A 22,573-nucleotide genomic window follows, 5' to 3' on the forward strand; every position below is an offset into this window, starting at 1 on the left:
TGGAGGTCCTGAGATGAGGAGTGCTGGTGTGGCAAAGCTTGTGGTGGCTGTGGAGAAGGAATCCTCACAGTTCCAAGGCAGAAAAGAGTGCTTGTGGTCACTCACAGACCAGAGTACAGGCCACGAGAGGAGTAAACACCTCTCCTTTGATTATACAACCTTAGAAAAACTGAAAATTTACAGGTGCCTATAAGTCTCTCTGACAACAGCTGAGCAAAACCCCTGAAATTTGGGACAGAGCACTCTCCACTCTGGAAGCAGAGTCATACCTTGAAAAAGAACTCAAAAGTCAAGTAATTGGCTGGGAAAATGAGCAAACGTGAAAAAAAAAATCAGACTACAGAATCTTACTTTGGTGACAAAGAAGATCAAAACATATAACCAGAAGAAGACAACAGAGTCAAAGCTCCTACATCCAAAGCCTGCAAGACAAATATGAATTGGTTGTAGGCTATGGAAGAGCTTAAAAGGAAGTTTGAAAATCAAGAAAGAGAAGTAGAGGAAAAATTTGGAGAAGAAATGAGAGTGATACAAGAAAATCATGAAAAATGAGTCAACAGCTTGCTTTCAAAGGAGACCCCTCCGCACAAAATACCAAATAACACCTTAAAAAATAGACTAATCCAGCAAAATGGATAATTTTGATTATGTTAAACTGAAAAGGCTCTGTATAAGCAAAGCCAATGCAACAAAGATTAGGAGGGAAGCAGAAAATTGGGAGAAAATCTTTACAACCAATGTGTCTAATAAAGGCCTCCTATTTAAATATACAGGGAGCTGAGCCAAATTTACAGGAATAAAAGCCATTCCCCAATTGAGAAATGGTCAAAGGATATGAACAAGCAGTTTTCAGATGAAGAAATTAAAGATATACATAGGCATATGAAAAAATGCTCTAAATCACTATTGATTAGAGAAATGCAAATCAAAACAACTCTCAGGTACCACATCTCCCCTGTCAGACTGGCTAACATGACAAAACAGGAAAATGATAAATCTGGAGAGGATGTGGCAAAGTTGGAACTTTAATACATTGTTGGTGGAGCTACGAACAGATCCAGCCATTTTGGAGAGCAATTTGGAACTATGCCCAAAGGGCTATAAAAATGTGCATACCCTTTGACCCAGCAATACCACTCCTAGGGCTATATCCCAAAGAGATCACACAAGTGGGAAAGGGACCTGTCTGTATAAAAATATTTATAGCAGCTCTTTTTGTGGTGGCAAAGAATTGGAAATCAAGGGGATGCCCATCAATTGGTGAATGGCTAAACAAGTTGTGGTATATGAATGTAATGGAATACTATTGTGGTATAAGAAATGATAAACAGACTAATTTCAGAAAAACCTGGAAAGACTTATATGAACCGATGTTCAGTGAGAGGAGCAGAACCAGGAGAACACTGTACATAACCACAGACATTTTGTATCTGTGACGACTAACTTCGACAGACTTGGTTCTTCTCAGCAATACAAGGTTCAAAGACAGCTCCAAAGGACTCATGATGAAAAAACATAGCTACCATATTTCCCCATGTATAAGATGCACCTTTTTCGAAAAATTTGGGGTCTAAAAACTGGGTGTATCTCATACAGTGGTTATAGACTTTTTTACTTGAATTTCCTGCTTTTTCACGTTTGTTGTCTTTGCACTCATTGTTTCACCTTTGTTACCGGTAGAAGAATTTCTGATGAAAAAGAAGTTACTGATTTCAAAGGAGGACACAATTGGTGCTTCAGGTTCATGAAACAGAATGGACTAAGAACGTGTACATGCACCAGACTTGCCCAAAAGATGCCTGAAAGCTGTGAGCAGATGAATAAAACTTGAGTTAAATAACTTTATGTAATACATTTTTTTTTCAAATTTTAGGCCCCCAAATTAAGATGCATCTTATGCATGGGAGCGTCTTATACATGGGGAAATATGGTACATCCAGAGAGAAAACTGTGGAGTCTGAATGCAGATTGCTATTTGCTCTCTTTTTTTTTCCTCCTCTTTTTTGATTTTGTTTCCTCTCTCTCATGATTCATTCCATTGGTCATAATTCTTTTTTGCAACTTGACTATTGTGTAAATAAGTTTAATGCGAAGGTTTATGCAGAATCTATATTGAATTGCATGCCATCTTGGGGGGAAGGAGGGAGGGGAGGGGAGGGAAGAAGAGAGATCCTGCTACTTCCAGGGCTTATGAGTTTACCAGTGGGTCAGTGGTTACTGATGGTGGTGGTGAGTAGAGCGGGCATGTTCTCCACAGGAGCTGCTTCCTTCAATGATGGCTAGCAGGGACGGTAGTTTGAGGAATGCTGTTATTCCTGGAGGTTTTTGGAATGTGGTCTGACTAAAATAAAATATGGTAGCGCTAAGACTTCCCTCTCTCCATATTACACTGGTCAAAGCAATCTAAAAGCACGTAAGTTCTTTTGGCTGCATTTCACAATATTCACTCAATACTGAGCTTGCTGCCAACTCAAACCCTCAGAACTTTACGAGATAAACTGTTGTCTAGCTGTGACTCCCTAATACTGTACTTTTATGAGATAGGCTTTTGTCTAGCTAAGATTCCCCAACACTGTACCTACAGAGTTAATTTTTGAATCCCAATTATAAGATTTCAATCTAAATTATTACTTAGATGGATTTGTGATATTGATATGATTACCCTATCTAATGATGGAAATCAGCACTTATCCACGCCATCTCACCCTGTGAAACCTTTTTGCTCATTCTCCAACAAATTTGTCTACCCAACTTGCTGGGGGAGTTCCCCAAGATCCCTTAAGACGACATGAGCACCAGCAGAACACACAGCCTACCCAAAGGCATTTATTTCCTGCTTTCTATGTAACTAGCTTACTTTCTATTCTAGTCATACATTTCTCTAATGATGTCCATTGCACCAATTCTGCCTGATTCCTCATTTATAATGTATTACAGCCTATGCGAACAGAAGCATCTATAGCAGATCCCTCTTCCAAATGGATTCTGAATTTCACATGTTTTATTCCTCACTTGATATTAGTAATAAGAGGGTCATTTAATAATGTTATCCCTGTTGTTTTATTTTCTAAGGATTGCTGTATGTTTATAACATGTGCATGTGAGTAGTAGCATTTTCCCCTGACAAATCAAATACTTTTATTTTGTAACCAATAAGCACAGTGAGATTTTATGCACTTCATCTGACTGAAAAATAACAACTATAGTATAGGTACAAGATTTTAACATTTTTTCCTATTGACTTTCTATTTAATAAATTTGGTTCAAGGAGAAATTTAGGTGATGTAAAAAGATAGAAATAAAAATCCATTTAAAAAGAAAAATCAAAATAGTCAATATTGGAAGGGCTGCAAAAAGACATGCATTAGTATACTATGATCGCTATGAAGTGATGCAAGCATTCTGAAAATGAATATGAAATTATGCTAAAAACAAAAAAACCTGACTAATTACATGGCCAAAAGATAACGTTGCTAGGAATATATTCCAGCCAAGGAACTTAAAGAAAAGGGGGCTGAACTTTAGAAAATATTCATAGCGGCACTTCTTTCGGCTGCAAAGAACCAGAATTAAATAGCTGCTTATTGATTGAGGAATACCTAAATGAAGTATAGTACACGAATGTAATAGAATATGGTGAATGTTAAGAATTCAGAGAAGCACAGCAATACTTTATGAACTGATGCAGAGCACAGAGAAGACGAACCAGGAAAACAAGATAGACGATAACAAGGTACATAGAAATAAGACTGATAGCAGCAATGCAATGGCAAAAACAATCACACACCTAAACATTAAAATAACGCCGGGGGAAAAGTACCTCTCACCTCTCTGTGCAGGGGGCGGGAGTGGGATACGAGTATGGAATCATGCACATGCCGTTAGACACAGCATTTTGCTCAAGTGTTCCATGCCCTCTCCCCCCACCTCTTTTAAAATCTGTGCTACAAGGAATAGCTCTGTCCATATGGAAGAAGAGAAGGGTATTAGGGAAAATGAATGTGATGTTAAAACAAAAGCTCAGAAATGGCCCAGTGATTCTTGAAAACAATTTTACTACTAAGCACGCATACCGAGGAAATCGAGGACAAAGACAACGGGCCCACAAATACTTACAAGAACGCTTTCTAAAGCAGCCGAAATAAAACAAAACCATAAAAAAGTGTATGTCTTTCAGTTAGGGAATGGTTGAACAAACTGTAATATCCAAATGTCATAGGACATTATTGTACTACTGTACAATTCTACAAAAAAGGGCAAATGTAAGGAAGTCTGAGAAGCGCGGGAAGACTTTGACGAGCTGATATAGTAACACTTAACCCAATATATAAAATAACAAGAGTGTAAAAAAATACAACAGATGTGGCAGGCGTTAACAGATGTAGTTGCTGAATTAGTTTTTGCTTAATTACTTTCCACTGTTATAAGGAAGTATTGTAGGCATGTGTATTGGGGGAGGCAGGTGGTGTACAAGGAGAGCATGAGGATATAAAAAAATCATAAAGACATTAATAAAAATATCCTAAACAAGATAGACCTTCAAAAAAAGAGAAATACGAGCTGACCGCTCGATTGGCAAACACACCACACAGAAAGGAAACACAAGAAAGATAAATAGATACAATTTCTGAGAAAAGACAATGCAATGAAACAAATTATCTCAAGCTTCAAGGGAGGCAGCATGATGTGACAGAAAGAACATTTAATTTAGAGTCAGATCGTGTGTTTAAATTTAAGCTCTGTTGCTACTACCTGTGTGACCTAGAATAAGTTATTAATCTCTCCCAGCCTCTGTGTTAAGAACATCTTACACTAAGGTAAAGGTCACATAGATTAGGTTAGTTCTTTCCTAGAAGGCAAAGAAACCATCCTCAAGCCTTAATTGGCCCAAGGGATTATGGCTCAAACAACTGATAAGGCTTTTTGGTTACCATTAAGATAACGAGTTGAGCATTCCTCAATCTTAATATACCTTGGTAAATGAGAAGGCAAGGCAAGCTGCCCAAGTCAATGAAGCTACAGCCCTAATGGATAACCTTTCACTGCTATTTTGAAGTATACCTCCTTTTGGTAAATGTTACATGGTCTAAGAGTATCTCATTTTGTTCTAATTCCAAACCTGAACCACCAGGATAGTCTGAGTAAGGATTAACCCAGAACACCTGGTTCTACTTAATTTACTATATATCAATTCATCCAAGTCTTTCCAGGTTTCCTTGAAGTCTCTTCTCTTATGGTATGGTAATATTCCATTGCATTCATGTGCCACAATCCATTTAGCTCTTCCTCAATCCATGTGCATCTGCTTTGTTTCCAGTTCTTTGCTACAAAGTCTTGCTATATGTTTCAGGTATATGGAACCTTTTCTATCTTTGAAGTCCTTGGGATACATGCTTAAGAGTGTGGTCTCTGCATCAAAGGATATGGCCATGTTAGGAGTTTTCTTAGCATAATTCGAATTTTCTTTCCAAAATGGTTTGGCCAATTCTAGTATACCTGTCTCTCTACAGATCTTCAAACATTAACTATCTCTATCTACTGTCATCTTTGCCAGTTGGTTGGTGTGAAGTAAAACCTCAGAGCCAACTGATTTGCATTTTTATTATATTAATGATCTGTAACAATTTTTCATATGTGATCTGAGTCCCAAAGCATTGGTATGACTCTCCTCACTGGTAGAGATCAATGCCCTACACTTGTGTTAAGGGCAGAGCAGAGTTGACAGTAGGGAAAGTGAGGATAGCTTCAGTTTTTTTCACCGGTGGCTGTCTCTTTAGGGTTCTTTGGATATTTCAGGCACTTCTGGTTTCTATCTTCAAAAGAAGACTGAAGATACCAAGCCCACTTCAGGTTGTGAAAGAGAAAAGTTTCTGGGAAAAAGGCCACATGAGAGAGGAGATGGCAGTATACATTATCAGATAGATATAATTTTAGCCTGGTACCTCCTCTCTTTGAGGAGAGGAGAGTGATCAGCTTCTGGTCCCACCATCCTGCTTCCCTTCCTGGCAGAAGCTTCTCTTGGAAAAGAGAGGGGAGAGGGGAAAGAGGCCAGAGATGTCTACTGTTCCTCCCTTTGAGCCACACAATGACACTTTCATGCTACTTATGAGGGACAGCCCTCCTTGTGAGCATGCAATTCTTCTTTTCATTCATATTCTTTTCCCATTTATTTACTGCAGTGTGGAGGAAGAAAAAGGACTCCATTTAGAAACACGTTTGACTAAAATGGTAATCTTGTTTTTTCCTCTGAGAGGTGTATTCCAACGGACCATCTGCAAGAATCCCAAGCCAGAAAACTAACAGCCTGGTAGAGCAAACAGGTAACAAAATAGACTACTGAACCTCCCATTATTGAAACCAATAATCAGATAATAATAATAATAATCAAGTCCAATAATCAGCTTTCCTTGTGTGACAGAACAGATTGATCCAATTAAATGCCACAGAATGATGCTTATTTGCTGTGAAACTAAACCCTGATCCTGCCATACAGCCACATAACCAAGTGTCATTTCTTGTAGACTCTGACGAGTTGCTACTAGGGATCAGTCTTAGGTAGTGAACTATTAAGTCTCTTCCTTTCAGTTCAGCTACTCTATTTGAGCTTCAGTCTTGCAGACTCACAGCTGGGTGAAATATTTACCACAAGGAACAACAACTCCCTTCTAGTAGAGAAATTCCAACAGGGAGTGGCTTTTGGTCTATTATGTTTAATCCCTTATACTAATCTTGAATTTGTTCTGGTTATTTGTTGCTCAGTCATGTCTAGCTCTTTGTGATCCCATGGACCAGAGCACACCAGGCAATTCTATTTTCCACTCTAACTCAAAGTTTGTCCAAGTTTATGTTTGTCGTTTCCATGAAACTATCCATCTCATCCTCTGCTGTCCCCTTTTCCTTTTGCCTTCAATCTTTCCCAACACCAGGGTCTTTTTCAGTGTGTCCTTCTCATCATTAGACAAAGTATTTAAGCTTTAGCTTCAGTATCTGACTTTCCAGTGAATAGGCTGAATTAACTGCTTTACCTGTTTGATTTCTGATGTCCAAAAGACCCTCAAAAATTTTCTCTAGCACCACAATATTAAAGTGTCAATTGTGTGTTGTTCAGCTTTCCTTACCTTCCAACTCTCATGACCATACATTGCTACTGGAAAAACCATAGCTTTGACTACATGGACCTTTTGTCAGAAAGGTGATGTCTCTGTTTTTTAGTATGCTGTGCAGATTCGCCATAGCTTTCCTTCTAAGGAGCAAGTGTCTTCATTTTATGGCTGCAATCGCCATCTGCATGAATCTTTTGAGCCCAATATAAAATCTGACAGACACTGCCCTTATCAGCTTCAAATATTCCCCCAAAAGGACAGTTTTCCTTATCTTAAATGCGCTGATGGATAAGCTTTGCAATTTCATTTAACTGAAACGTTCTCTTTTATCTTTTTGTGATTGCCTCTATTCTTTGCTTGGTTAAGAGTTCTCCTCTTAATCATGGAAATATAATGTTGTTGGCAATGCAAAAGGAAGTTCTCATATGTAGAGACTCAGGAATGGCTAAATAAAATTTAGTTCAAAATGTTACATGCTAAAAAAAAAAGCAATGAATGTGAAAAAGAAAAGCATCGGAAAATTTATATGAACTGAATCAAAGTGAAGTAAGCAGAAAAAGGAAAACAATTACATTGACTAATTACGTAATAATACCAAAGGAAAGAATCACCAAAAAAACAAAACACCAAACACCTGGATGTTGTGTAATAAATAATAAGGACCAAACTTGGTCCTGAGGTAAAGATGAGAATGCCTTGTCCATCCTTTTGAAAAAGTAATAGGAGTCTATCAGTGTAGAACACTGGAGATACTGTCAAATTTGCTGAGTCAGTTAGTTTTGCTTTAATGCCTTTTTTGATCCTTTTTTATAAGGCAGGGCTGTCCAAAGGGCAGCCAGAGGGCCAAACGCTGCCCACAGTGCGATTTTATGCTGTCCACCTATGTTTACTATGGGCATGGAATCGACATAAATGCTTTAACTAAAGTGTTTGTGTCGATTTCTGTGCTTGTGGAGGACACAGGTGGGCTGTATGGGGGCACAAGGCCTGTGTTTTGGACAGCCCTGTTATAAGGGATGGCTCTCTGGGTATAGAAAGGGGAAGGAACATATTGGGAAATGAAGCAATGTAAACACAAATGATATCAATAAAAACTTTTTTTTTTTTCTAAAAATAACCAAACATGTCAATTCATTTGAACATGCAACTCTCAATCAGGAAAGTACCAATGCTAGAGGTAGAGAATGAAGTGGCCTGGAGCAATGAGTTACAATGTCCTGGATTACACAATCAACCAGTATGTGTCAGAGGCAGAACTTTAACCTGGGCCTTCCTATATCTGAGGCTGGCTCTCCATTATGCTACACTGACATTAAAAAAACTTTTTAAAAAAAAAATCTTTAAAAAAAAAACAAACTCCTCTTCCTAGCCCTAGGTGTACAAGTTAAACACCTGAAATTGCTGTCTTCTAATTTTTTTATGGGGTGACTTTCACCACTCAAGTCTCATGCAATAAAATACTGTAGTTATCATTCTTTCTTAAGTACTGCTCTAGCTCTCCAAAAAAGCTTTTAAAAAATGTTACATTATTCAGTTTTATCAGATACAAATATAAAAGGTAAACACAGAGAAAAAACAGACATCACCTAAAATCCCACAGAGAGAGAAAACTTATTTCAACCCCCAGCTTAAAATCTCAGGAGGAATTCATGAAAAAAATACTGAAATATACCCATATAAAACTGCTAGGAACACATACCAGAGGAAAAATTAGTTTTAATTCATAAAGTGAATACATGAAATATAGACAAATATTTGATTTGATTTTTAACCTAAGCCAAAACACAAGATTCCATTCTCTCCAAATCAACAATTTTAAAAAAAATATTACACAGGTAGAGATGGGAAGAAGAGGGAAGGAGATACGTGTGTACGTGTGTGTATACAGGTACACACATATATTTTATGTACATATGTATGTACATATATTAAGGACTGGGTTTGCATGGATCTTTATACATATACACATACACACATACATACAGGGGGCATTCCTATTCTACTTGGTTTGTAAGAAATTTCAATTGTGTTATAAGTGTTGTGAAGTTTTAAAACATATCAGTGAAGCAAAAGAGAGTGTTCTGCACCCTATGGTGTTTACCAAAAGTGGTGAACAGGCATCCTATATGTACAGGCACGTATGTACATATGTATAAGGATCCAGATAACCCAGAAGATGTCTTGCGTCTCTTCCCTAATAATGTATTGCAGAGGATGAGACACTTGAGATCACTCCAAGATGCTCTCCCAAGGGACACTATAAATATTCACAAGTCTGAGGATACCGTGCCTCTCCTGGATCCCAATCCTTAGCAGATTGTTTTAAGGGCATGTAGGCTCAGCCTCCTGCATGAGTCACTGAACTATTGAAATGACCTCTTTAGTACAAACTGAGGACAAATTTGCAAAGCAAAATAATCTGGATAAAATGGAATCCCCACTAAGCGGGGTTGCAGGCAAAGAAAATGCCACTCAGCACTTTACGGTGTTGAGACCACAGGAAGCATAACAATCTCCTTTGCTTAATTAGTGTGTTTTAGAACTTTATAACATCTTTATCCCAGTACAACTGAATTTCTCATATACCAAGTAAAAAGAATGAGAAATAAGGCAGCAGATTTACCTCTTTTGAAACCTCTTCTGCAGGTATATCCAGCTAGGTGTAATTTACAAAATGATCCACGGCCAGTGTGACAGAAATCATGTTATCAGCAGTAAAGATCCCAGGTGAGCTCACAAAAAGCTATTTAACCCATGATACAGCTGGAACACTGCATAACTGAATATACGTATATATATATATACACATACACACACAATACATACACACATACATACATACATACATACATACATACATACATATATATGTTAGAATGTAATTCTGATATGATAATACTGAAAAATAGTTGGGGTTTTTTGTTAAATGCTGGTACTAAGGAAAAGTAGTTTTTTTTTTTAAAGAGAGTAGATAGCTGACAGGTGTTTTGCCTATTTCTCTCTACACAAAGTTCCCCTCAAAATGGCATGGAAATGACCCTGAGTTCCCAAGCCAAGCCAACAGAACACAAACTTTGGCTAGTTCTACCAAGCCAGTATAAGCCTAGCACAAACTGTGTCTATTTTTCTGAAGTCTAGACTACCTAAGACATTGCTATGCTGAATTCATCGGCCAAAGCAACTATGAAACAAAAAAGACAAAACAAAATAAAACGACTTCAGTCATGTGAGACCTGCTTAAACTCTTGCTGCGATAGTAGTAGCAAGATAGCAAAAAGGGAAAAGATGATGCTAAGAATCACATGACTTTTAGACGATCGATAATTATAACCTGATTGTTGCTAACCTTGAGATTCATGACTGAAGGAAATGAATCATAATCAATCTTGACACTGTCACTATAAAAGAAATCAGAAGACAAAAGATACATTCCATTTATAAATGGAAGGACGGCTTATAGGTTTTCTTTAGAGTAAGGTTCTCTCTACAGACATATGATCTCTATGCAAAGTCCTAAAAGACGGCAACTGGATTAGAAAAGATCTCTTCATGTCCCAATCCTAAAGAAAGGAGGAGAATGGCAAGGAAATGAGTTCTGCTTAATATTCTGCAAACTAGGCTTTGGCAGTATATGCACTGAGAATTACCAGAAGAACAGACTGGTTTTCAAAGAGGCAGAGGAACTAGAGACCAAATTGCCAACACTGGCTGGATTATGGAGACAGCAAGGGAATTCCAGAAAAACATCTACTTCTGCTTCAAAGACTACATTTAAGTCTTTGACTATGTGGATCAAAACACATTGTGCTGAAGTCCTCAAAGAGATGGGAGTACCAGATCATCTTACCTGTCCCATGAGGAATCTGTATGCAGGCCTAGAAGCAATGGTTAAACCAAACATGGACCAAGTGATTGGTTTAAGACTGGAAAAAGGAGTATGACAAGACTGTATATTGTCACCTTATTTATTTAACTTATGTGCAGAGTACATCGTGCAAAATGCCAGGCCGGATGAACAAAAAGCCAGAATTAAGGTTGCTGGGAGACATATCAACAATCTTAGATATGCAGATGACACCATTCTGATGGCAGAAAGTGAAGAGGAATTAAGAAGCCTCTTGATGAGTGAAAGAGGAGAGTGTAAAAGTTGACTTGAATCTTAACATCAAAAAAACTAAGATCTTGGCAACAGGTCTCATCACTTCCTAGCAAAGAGAGGGAGGAAAAATAGAAGCAGTGTCAGATTTTACATTCTTGGGTTCAAAAGATCCCTGCAGATGGTGACTGCAGCCATGAAATTAAAAGACACAAGCTCCTTGGAAAGAAAACTATGGCAAATCTGGACAGCATACCAAAAAACAGACATCACCTTGCTGACAAAGGTCCATGTAGTCAAAGTTATGGTTTTTCCAGGAGCAATGTTATGGCCACGAGAGTTGAACTATAAGGAAAGCTAAGCACCACGGAATTGACATTTTCAAACTGTGGTGCTAGAGAAGACTTTTGAGGGCCTTTTGGACAGCAAAGAGATCAAATCGGTCAATACTTAAAGAGATTAATTCAGCCTATTCACTGGAAGGTCAGATACTGAAGCTAAAGTTTAAATACTCTGGTCACATAATGAGAAGACTGGACTTACTGGAAAAGACCCTGATGTTGGAAAAGACTGAAGGCAAAAGGAAAAAAGGATGGCAGAGGATGAGAACAACAAACATGAACTTGGACAGACTTTGAGAGAATGCAAGACAGAAGTGCCTGGTGTACTCTGGTGTCCATGGTGTACTCTGGTCTATTAGATCACAAAGAACGGGACATGACTGAACAACAAACAACAAAGGTTCTCTATAAAAAAAAGAGTTGTCCATGTTGGTTTTATTTTGTATCCAGAGGCAGCAAAAAAAAAAAAATCATTTCAAAGAACATTTTGATCGTTTCGTATTGTACAGATCTCATAAGCATTGGTCAAAAGACCAATGTGAGCTCATTTCTGGATATACCATGCTACACATTCACTTTGAAATATCCACCAATTAGCAAGTGGGCTGCGGGACTAAAGTGCAAAAGAGAGATATGGCTTAATATACAGATCTCTGAGTCATTGGCACAGAAGTTATAACTGAACAAATGAGAACTCATGAGGTCACCATGAGAGTACATAGAGAGAAGAGGGTGCCAGGACAGTCTTGGGGAACACTCACAGTTAAGAGATGTGAAAGAGATGATGCTCCAACAAAGGAGAATAAGGAGAGGTCAGATAGGTAGAAGAATGAGAGAAAATACTGTCACAAAAATCTAGAAAGGAGAGACTATGCGGGAAGAAAGGGTGAACAACAGTGCAAAACGTAGAAGACTGACTGAAGAGAATAAGTACAGAGAAAAGAATACTAGATTTGGTCATTGGTAAATTTGGAGAGAACAGGTTCAGTTGAGTGAAGAGGTTGGAAGCAAGATTGTAAAGGGGTCAGAAGTGACAAGAGAAGAAACAGAGGCAAAAGAAGTCATGAAAAAGGGCGCTTCTTTTGGTATTTTTTTTTAAAGTGAGGCACCTCAGACATGTTTGAAGGCAACAAGGAAAGAACCGACAGTTGGGGGCAAGGGGAAGGGAGGTGTCAGGAGACAAGAGGGGGTGGGGTTGTAAACTGCTACAGAAGATGCAAAGGAATAGGATCAAGAGTGCATATACAGTGGATGTCATAGTAGGGGAAAGATCCATCTTTACAGTCTAGGAGAAAGGAACACAGGGTGGGGAATAATATCACGATGTTCTGAGATGAAAAGAACAACCTAGTATATGATGAGATTTGCAGTTTCATATATAATAATTTTTCTGTTATTCATATATGCAAATGTTCATGTTCAATGGTGTTTGTCAAATTCAGAATATCAGATCTTTTAAATGTTAATGTCACATAAGAAATAATGAGCATAAACACTTCTGAGAAATCTTATATAAAGTGATGCAGAGTGAAATATGAAGAAACGGGAACACTGTGCATAAAGACTGAACAATGAATAAAACCAAACTGAACACTGCATAATTGTAATGACTCAGCAGGGTGGGGTCCTCATGAAGAATTTAAAAATGTAGCTTTTTCCATTGACGGCAAAGACAGAAGACTTTTGGTGTGGTATACACTGCGTATGTAAACAACTAAAGAAACCCCATGATTCTTATACATATACAGTTAGATCTAGTCAATCTGTTGATTGGTCTTACTAAATTTGTTTTTCATATTTTTTTAAAATTTGGTTTAAAGAGAAGTTTTCTACAGAGAAGAAAATATGTGGGATACATTCAGAAATTAAAGTGAAAACAAAAGGAAACAAATTTAATTTAAAAAGTATATGCAGATGTGCTTCTTGGTTATAAAATACTTTTTAGCTATACTATTTAGCTATCAAGCAACAAATACACATTAACTAAGCACTTACTATGTGCCAAGCACTGTGCTAAGCACTAGGAATACAAAAAAGGGCAAAAAATAGTCCCTACCTTCAAGGAGTCTAATGAGAGAGATGACATACAAATGATTCTATACAAAGCAACTTATAACACAGGATAAAAAGGAAATAATTAATAGAGGGAAAGCACTTGAATTAGGAGGGGTTAGGGAAAGCTTCCTATAGAAGGCAGAATTTTAGTTGAGATTTAAAGGAAGCAACAGAGGTCAGTAGTCAGAGTGGAGGAAGCAGAGTATTGCAGGAATGGGAGACAGCCAAAGAAAATGCTTGGAGCCAAAAGATGGGAGTGTCTTGTTCAGAACAGCCAAGAGACCAGTGTCACTGTATCAAAGAGTACATGTTGAAGACTAAGGTGCAAGAAGACTGGAAAGGTAGGAGCGGGGCTAGGTTATGAAGGACTTGGAATGCTAAAGACCATTTTGTATTTATCTTGGAGGCAATTTATTATCATCCTCCTCCTCCTCCTCCTCATCAATCAATTTAATTCCTATCTCTTATGAGCAGAAGAATGGAGGAATATTAGCTGAAAGCAGTTTGAGAAAGGAGATTCAGTGTGCAACTGGCCATTTTTATCTGGTATTTATAAGATGGGAAACCTTTATATTTAAATGGGCCTCCAACAGCAAATTTATACTGTGGATTTCAATAGGTATACAAATCTACTTTTACTCCATGGCATGAGAGTTTAAAGATTACAGAATTACTAACAACAAAAATCAGTGGCTTTAAGGGTGGCTATCTGTAAGAATCTTTTTGCATAACAAGTTACACACTGGAGTAATCTTTGAACTAAAAAGGAAAGGACTGAGAAATGATGCCATCTTTCACTGCAGCCTGTTAATTTTTCCAATACTGAAGATATATTTAAATTGACCAAGGATAAAATATCAGTCAATGCCAACTCTAACATACACATAACATTATAGAATCAAAATGGAATTTACTTTTAATAAATTACAAAGGAGTCACTAAAAACGTACAGAGTTAAAAAGGTATATACATGGAGCAAACAGCCTGAGTTGTCAACTCTTGATTACCAATTACCTGAAACCTAAGTTTTATGTCCTGCACTTCAAATCCCCAGTTAAATATCTCATTTCCCTCAGCCTGATTGGATTGGATTGAACTCTCCTGAACCATAAAGTCCTGGACTCTTAAGAAGGATGTCACATAAATGACTATCCTTTAAGCCTACAATTCTATTGTTTCTTTGGATCTGTTTTCTCCTCGCCTTCATCCACAAGTAGCATTACTTAAAAGGGGACAGAAAACACAACTTGTAGACTTCATTTTCTTGCTATTTAGTTATACTGGATGCATTTATAAATATTCAGAAAGCCCTTATAAATTTACTGTAACTATCTTTCAAATGTTAATTCCTAAAAATTCATTTCAACAGGCATAGCTTTCTTCTTCCTTTTCTCTACACCTCTCTCCCTGATCCCCAACCCCCAGATGAAGATACTAGTTGGCAAATGGATATTGGAGATGGAATAAAGTGAGACATCAAATAACTTACTTGAAATCCATCTCTTACCTTCTGTACTTAGCCCTGGACTTGATGTGAACTTGGCTACATCAACAATTTTTACTGCAAATTGTTGCCCAGTTTCTCTGTTGATACATCGCCGCACAACACTGAAGGGGCCCCTATAAAAAGAAAGAGAGAAATCACATTTTCATGCATTGAATTTCCTAAACTCATGCACTGCCTTAAGTATCCTGCTACTGTTTTATGACGTTCTAACCTAATGGACACAGCAAGAGTAATGTTATTTCACAGGTTCTTTGGGAAGCCTCCAAATGTAAATGTTTTCATAATAAAACCCAAATAACTATTTTGAAAGCAATCTTGCATCTCTTGTGCTTTAGTTGAATACTTCACAAATAAATTAATCCACAAATTCAGAATACAAGCTAAATTTGCATCGAAAACAATTGTTCTAAATTCTAAATAACTTTCCAAAATAATCTTGATACCATTGTACACGCACTGCTTAAAACATCAGTATTTTCTTAGAAATAGTAAAACCCATAAGTCTGTACATAGCCCAATGAGATAAAATCCAGTAATTATTTTGAAAATATTCCTTCCTAAAGACGATGGAGTAAAAGCAGAGATTCACCTGAGCTCTTCCAAATTCCCCTCCAAACAGCTTTAAAATAACACCCCAAAACAAATTCTGGAGTGGCAGAACCAACAAAGGGACAGGGTGAAATATTCCGCAGCCCAAGACAAATTAGAAGTTTGGCAGGAAAAGGTCTGTCTCACTGTGGTGAGAGTGGAGGACAGTCCAGCACAGGCCACGGGGGCTCAGCCCACAGCCTGGTAAATAGGCTAGACAACTAGTCTGAAGGGGATTACAGAGGACCCTTTCCTGGCAGAGTGCAGGACTCTGCTGCATTGCCCATGCACTGTTCCAGGTCTCAGTCCCAGGGTAAGGAGCAGCATTAAAATTTCAAGAGAAGCCTCTGGAGAGCACGGACGCTGGTAACAGTTCCAGGGCAGAAAAGAATGTTTGGGATTTCTCACAGACCAGAGTAACCCGGAAGAGCAGTAACTACACCTCTCTTTAGATAACACCACTTTAACTAAAAAGGTAAAGACCCCCAGAACGAGCTCTGAAAACAATTGTACACAAAACCTGAAGCTTGAGACAGTGCTTCTTCCACCCCAGGAGAAGATATAACATTAAGCGAAAGGTCAAGAAAGATTGAAAAATGTCCAAACAACAAAAACACACCTGACCATATAAAGTTACTAAGGTGGCAGAGAAGGTTAAAACACAAACTCAGAAAACAAAGTCAACACAGCAAAGACTCAAAGAAAAATGTAGATTGGTCTCAAGCCCAACAAGAATTTCTGCAAGAGCTCAAAAAGCAATTTCAAAATCAAATAAAAGAGGTAGAGGAAAAATTGGAAAAAGAAATGACAGTGATGAAAGAAAATAATGAAAAAAGAGTCAACAGCTTGGTAAAGGTGGTACAAAACAATACTGAAGAAAGTTAACACCTTAAAAAAACAGAATAGGCCAAATGGTAAAAGAAGCACAAAAAGAGAATAACACTTAAAAAACAGAATAGGTCAAATGGTAAAAGAAGCACAAAAATTCAATGAAAAGAAGAATTCCTTAAAAAGCAGAACTGACCAAATGGAAAAGGAGGTACAAAAGTTCACTGAAGAAAATCACTTCTTAAAAATTAGAATTGGGCAAGTGGAAACTAATGACTTCATGAGACATCAAGAAATAAAACAAAATCAAAAGAATGGAAATGTTAGATATCTCACTGGAAAAACAAGTGACTTGGAAAATAGAACCAGGAGAGATCAAGTAATCAAAGTAGACTATCTGAAAGCCATGAACAACAAAAAAAGGCTAGACATCATCTTTCAAGAATTTATCAAGGAAACCTGCCCTGATATTGTAGAAGCAGAAGGTAAAACAGAAACTGAAAGAAACCACTTATCACCTCCTGAGAGAGATCCAAAAATGAAAACTCCCAGCAATATTATAGCCAAATTCCAGAGCTCCCAGGTCATGGTGAAAATATTGCAAGTAATCAGAAAGAAGCAATTCAAATATTGTGGAACCACAGTCAGGATAACACAAAATTAACAGTTTCTACCTTAAAGGATCAGAGGGTTTAGGATATGATATTCTGGAGGGCAAAGAGGTAAGGATTACAACCACGCATCATCTACGCAGCAAAACCAGGGGGGAATATGGGCATCTAATAAAAGAGAGGACTTTCAAACTCATGACGAAAAGATCAGAGCCAAATAAAAAATCTGACTTTCCAACACAAGGTTTAAGAGAGGCATAAAAAGGTAAATGGGAAAGAGAAATTATCAGGGATTCAATAAGGTTAAACTGTTACATTTCCTACATGGGAAGATGAACTTTATCATTACTAGGGCAGTTAGAAGTATGATTAGACAGAGGGCACTGATGTGAGTTGGCCATGATGGGATGATACCTAAAAAAATAAAATAAAGGGGTAAGAAAGGGGATGCACTGGGATAACGGGAAAGGGAAAGGTAGAATGCAGTAAACTGTCTCATATAAAAGAGGTACAAAAGAGTTTATACAGTGGTGGGGTAAGTGGGAGGGGGTGGCAGGCAATGTTTGAATCTTATTCTCATCAAAATTAGCTCAAAGAAGGAATAACATACACACTCAGATGGGTGTAGAAACCTATCTTACCCTACAAGGAAGAAGCAAAGGGAGAAAGGGATAACTTAAGGAGAGTTCTGATAGAAGAGAGGGCAGATTGGCAGTGGTCAGAAGCAAAACACCTTTGAGAATGGACAGGGTGAAAGGAAAGAGGGAATAGGATAAACAGGGGAAAACAGAATGGAGGGACATAGTAATCAAAACTGTGAAAAAAAAATTCACAGCAAGTTTCTCTGATAAAGGCCTCATTTCTCAACTATATAGATAACTAAGTCAAATTTACAAGAATGCAAGTCATTCCCCAAATGCAAATGGCCAAAGGAGATGAATAGGCAGCTTTCCAACAAAGTTATCAAAGCTAATTACAGTCATAGGAAAAAATGCTTTAAATCTATTGATTAGAGAAATGCAAATTAAAACAACTCTGAAGTACCACTTCACACATGTCAGATTGGCTAACATGACAGAAAAGGAAAATTATATATGGTGGAGGGAATGTGAGAAAATTGAGACACTAAAGCACTGTTGGTGGAGTTGTGAACTGAACCAACCACTCTGGAGAGCAATTTGGAACTATGCCCAAAGAGCTACCAAACTGTCAATACCCTTTGACTTAGCAATACCACTACATGTACAAAAATATTTATAGCAGAAGTTTTTGTGGTGGCAAAGAATTGGAAATGGAAAGGATGCCTATCAATTAGAGAATGGATGAACAAGTTGTGGTATATAACTGTAATGGAATACTACTATACTTTTTGGAAATGATGAGTAGGATGCTTTCGGAAAACCATCGTGAACTGATACAAAATGAAGTGGGCAGAAGCAGAACAACTACATACATCAACTGCAACATTTGCATGATGATCAATTGTGAATGACTTAGCTATTCTAAGCAATATAATGATCCAAGATAATTCCCAAAAACTTAGGATGAAAAATGCTATCTACCACCAGAGAAAGAAATGATGGAGTCTGAATGAAGATTTTTTTTGTTACTTTCATTTCCTTTTTCTCCCCCAGGGGAACGAGGGTGTTTGTGTTTTCTTTAACAACATAACTAATATGGAGATATGTTTTGTATGACTGCTATATCAATTGCTTTGCCTTCTCAATGGGGGAGGGATGGGAGGGACATAATTTGGAACTCAAAATTTAAAAAAAAAACAAATGTTAAATATTATTTTTACATTTAATTGGGAAATAAAATATTTAAGAGAAAAAAAGTATTCCTTCTTGGATAGTTTCAAGGAACCATAACCAAATTATAAACCAGAAATGAAATACTGTTAAGTATCTTGAATGAATATATATATATATACATATATATATATATACACACACACACACACATACATATACACACACACACACACACACACACACATATATGTAGATAGATGATAGACAGATAGACAGACAAACTGTCAAACCTATAAGTTATCTGGAGGAATATAAGTCTAAAATGATGATTCATGCAAAAGGGTTAAGAAACTCAGACTACTGTAATCAAGCAATGCAAAAGTCCAAAACTCCCCAAACTCTGGGAGGCGATTTTGAACAGTTCAGGAGATCAAAGTCTACAAGAGTGAAAGTGGCTGAGAAGGGTTAAATTGGGTTGGCAGGAGGGGAAGAAGGCGACAGATAATCAAAAAGGCTCTAGACTAGAGTCATAAAACTTTACACTGCACTTTATGGCCTCTATCAGGAATTAAATTCGTGGGGATAAACTCTAGAATTTCCTAGAAAGGGAAAGGACAGAAGGGTGTGAAATGCAGACAATTCTTCTAGGAAAGGAGCATAACAAATTAATGTTACTGAAGAGAAAAAGAGATAACAGGGCTGGTTAGTAAGAATAGGAAAGGATTATAGGAAACATGTACTACTGTCATTTAATTTGGATAAAAATAAAAGTAAACTCAAAGAGTTTGGGGCTAGGTGTGGTCAGGGGCAGAAAGTAGTTGTTAAGACTAAATTATCCAAAATAAATCATAGAATATGTGCTAAACTAGGAAGAAATAAGTATAACGTACCCAAAAAGTCTTAGTGAAGCATTAAGACTGCATTAAGACTTTAAGTATATTATACATATACAGAGTACATATATAATTGAATATCAGAAACCCACTAATAATTATAACCCTAAATATAAATGGAAAAAATGACTCAATCAAAAAAGGCAAATGAAGAAATACATTTTTAAAAATTTCTACGTTAGATTTTAGGTCTTTCTAAAAACCAAAGCAACAATGTATTCAAAATAAACCTAAAAATAATCAGATTCTAAATTCCATATAACTGACATACTTAAATAAGCTGTTTAATAATGTACAATCATTTTGAGGGAAACATATGTAACAGGAAATAAAGGAAGTTCTTCACCTTAGTCAAGAAGAGATTACTTCCTCAACTTTAAAATGAAAATACGGATTTTCAGGAATCTCCCAGTCTGTGGACCATTCAGTGAAAAAAAGAAATCAATTCTTCTCAATTCTTGTCACCAGAATTACATCTAACATAGACCTTGCCTGATGACATTTGTGTTCACCTTCTTGAGGTAACAGTCTCTGATCCTATTAATTTGGCAAGGATAATGACTGGGAAACATTTCTTTTAGCTTGTCTGGATGAGCTGATTTCACAGAACTAGCGAGCAGCACACTGACAGCGTTAAGAGTATTAAATACCACTTCCACATACGTGAAAAGAAACAATCAACAAAGAGCAAAAGCGACTCATCTTCCTTATGAGCACTGGGAGGCAGCACAGGTTCATAGGCATTGTTTTTTCATTTTAAACCTAAATGATCTACTTTGACAAATGATCAAAATTGTGACTACTTATCTTGGCAAGAGAAAGCAATGTCACTAATCCAGTAACTTAATTGCTTGTGTCCATATGCAGACTCCTGGAACTCCTTGATTTTCCACAGGCTCTCGCCTATGCCTAGAATGTGCTACATCCTTTTACCTTCTCTCTCTTATGGAATGCCAAGCTTCCTTAGAGTTCACCTAAATCGTCACCCCTACAGAAGGCCTTTCCTAGACCCTTTTCCCAGTAATTGGTGTCTACTCCTTATTCTCTAGAATCTAAGTTATTTTCTGTTTCTTTTGTGTAAGTTGGATCAGATTGAGGAGTACAGGTAGGGATGACAAGAAAGACTGCATTCATTTTCCTTACCTCAGAAAAAAAAACACTCCATAAGGGTTGCAACTTTTATTTACCTTTGTATACCAAATGCCTAACACCAGGCCTGGCTCAAGAGTAAGCACTTAATGCTCCCCTAGAGAATGAAAGCAGGTAGTGTGCTTCAATTCTCTGTCTTTAGGAAACATTTCTATCATTTGTATCAAATTTGTATCAAATATTCTCTTTCTGAACAGCTCACTCAGCATGGTTTAAAATATAGGACCATGAGTTTGTGCTCCATATGCTAGATATTTTGTTTTTTGTGTAGGCAGCTCAATGAAAAAAAAAATATCAAAAGAACTAAATTTTAGTCTCAGCTCCACCTCTAGAAGTAGTCATGTGACTATGAACCTTAATCACTTAAACTCTGAGCCTCAGTTTCTTCCAGATTAAAAAATAAGTATACCATATGTCCTACTTACCTCAACAAGTTATTGAGGCCCAAAGAATAAAAGTATGTGAAAGTGGATGAAAGCTATAAAACACTAAATCTTATTTGTCATTTTCAACGACTTTTCTTGAACAAAATTAGAAAATGAAAAAAAAAAACCCAGCTTCTATACTTTAGCTAATTGAAACCCGAGTAGGAAAATTAAGAGAGCCAAGAAGACGCAAAAAAAAAAAAAAATCATTCTGGATAAAATTAACTATTCTTACTACTTAATCAGTTTCTTACTACACTTCAAATTCTGTATTGGAATTCAAATCTATAATGAGAAGCACCCAAACTATAGATATCTCAATAATATTCAAATTACTTGTAGTCAGGTGAAATAAAAATGTCTACATGCTTGGAAAATGAAAATATTCTACAATTAAGATAGAACTCTTACTGGATGAATGAGGTGAGTTTTCTGTTTCTACTTGTTAAGTATTTTGCATCTATTGTCCCAGAAACAACCTCTGAAGGTTATCAAATAACTTTAAACAAATTCAGTATACTTCCAGGTGCTGAATATATACCTTAAGTTTCATTATTACCTTAAAACAAAATAATCAGTTGTCAATGCTTGCTAATCCATACCACAGAAGGAAGAATTAACAGAAGCAATCATCTCTTCCAGACTTTCCTTTAGTTACTCCAGGTACTGGCCATTGAAAAAACAAACTAACCATGATAATGTGAGTTAGATGATACAGTATGAGTCAAATTGTGGATCACTGACCTCCCTGGCTTCCTTTAAGTCTCAACTAAAATCCCACCTTCTAAAGGAAGCCTTCTCCAACCTCTTTAATTATCCCCTATTTAGCCTATATATAGTATACTTTGTAGAATTTTTTTTACTTCATGCTTCAGCCTCTGTAATTGTTTTTCCTCATATGGGGAAGAGAAGGAAAGGTAAATGGGATAGTATTTTAAAGGTTAACATGCAACTTTTCTAGGTGAAGTCAATGAGTATTAAGCATAAACACTTAGTATATGCTAGACATGATCAATGAGAACGTATTAAAGAATTTATAATGCTACTTAGTTGGCAATATTCATTTAACAATCATTTATTAAACGTTAATAATTTATAAAGCACTGTGCTAGGTGCTGAGGGAGGTAGAGAGAAAGAAGAATGTAATGAAAGTAGAATAACAAAAGGTAGAACATAGATGTTTCACCCTCAAAGAAAACCTTTAATATAAATTCATTTGATCA

At 36.9% G+C, this 22,573-nt stretch overlaps 1 protein-coding gene across 8 annotated transcripts in view; it reads right to left on the bottom strand.

The window, feature by feature from the left end:
• CASK (calcium/calmodulin dependent serine protein kinase) overlaps positions 1-22,573 on the bottom strand; it is a 410,968-nt gene that overhangs the window by 285,546 nt on the left and 102,849 nt on the right. For 5 of the 8 annotated variants that reach the window (XM_036744928.1, XM_036744933.1, XM_036744931.1 and 2 more), the window contains exon 2: positions 15,085-15,215. In XM_036744928.1, the coding sequence (XP_036600823.1) occupies positions 15,085-15,215 (131 nt within the window). The remainder of the gene's footprint in view (positions 1-15,084; positions 15,216-22,573) is intronic. The other 3 variants (XM_036744934.1, XM_036744932.1, XM_036744929.1) reach the window with 1 other exon arrangement.

Source organism: Trichosurus vulpecula, chromosome 2, assembly GCF_011100635.1.
Source record: "Trichosurus vulpecula isolate mTriVul1 chromosome 2, mTriVul1.pri, whole genome shotgun sequence".
In the NCBI taxonomy this organism is placed as follows: Eukaryota; Metazoa; Chordata; class Mammalia; order Diprotodontia; family Phalangeridae; genus Trichosurus; species Trichosurus vulpecula.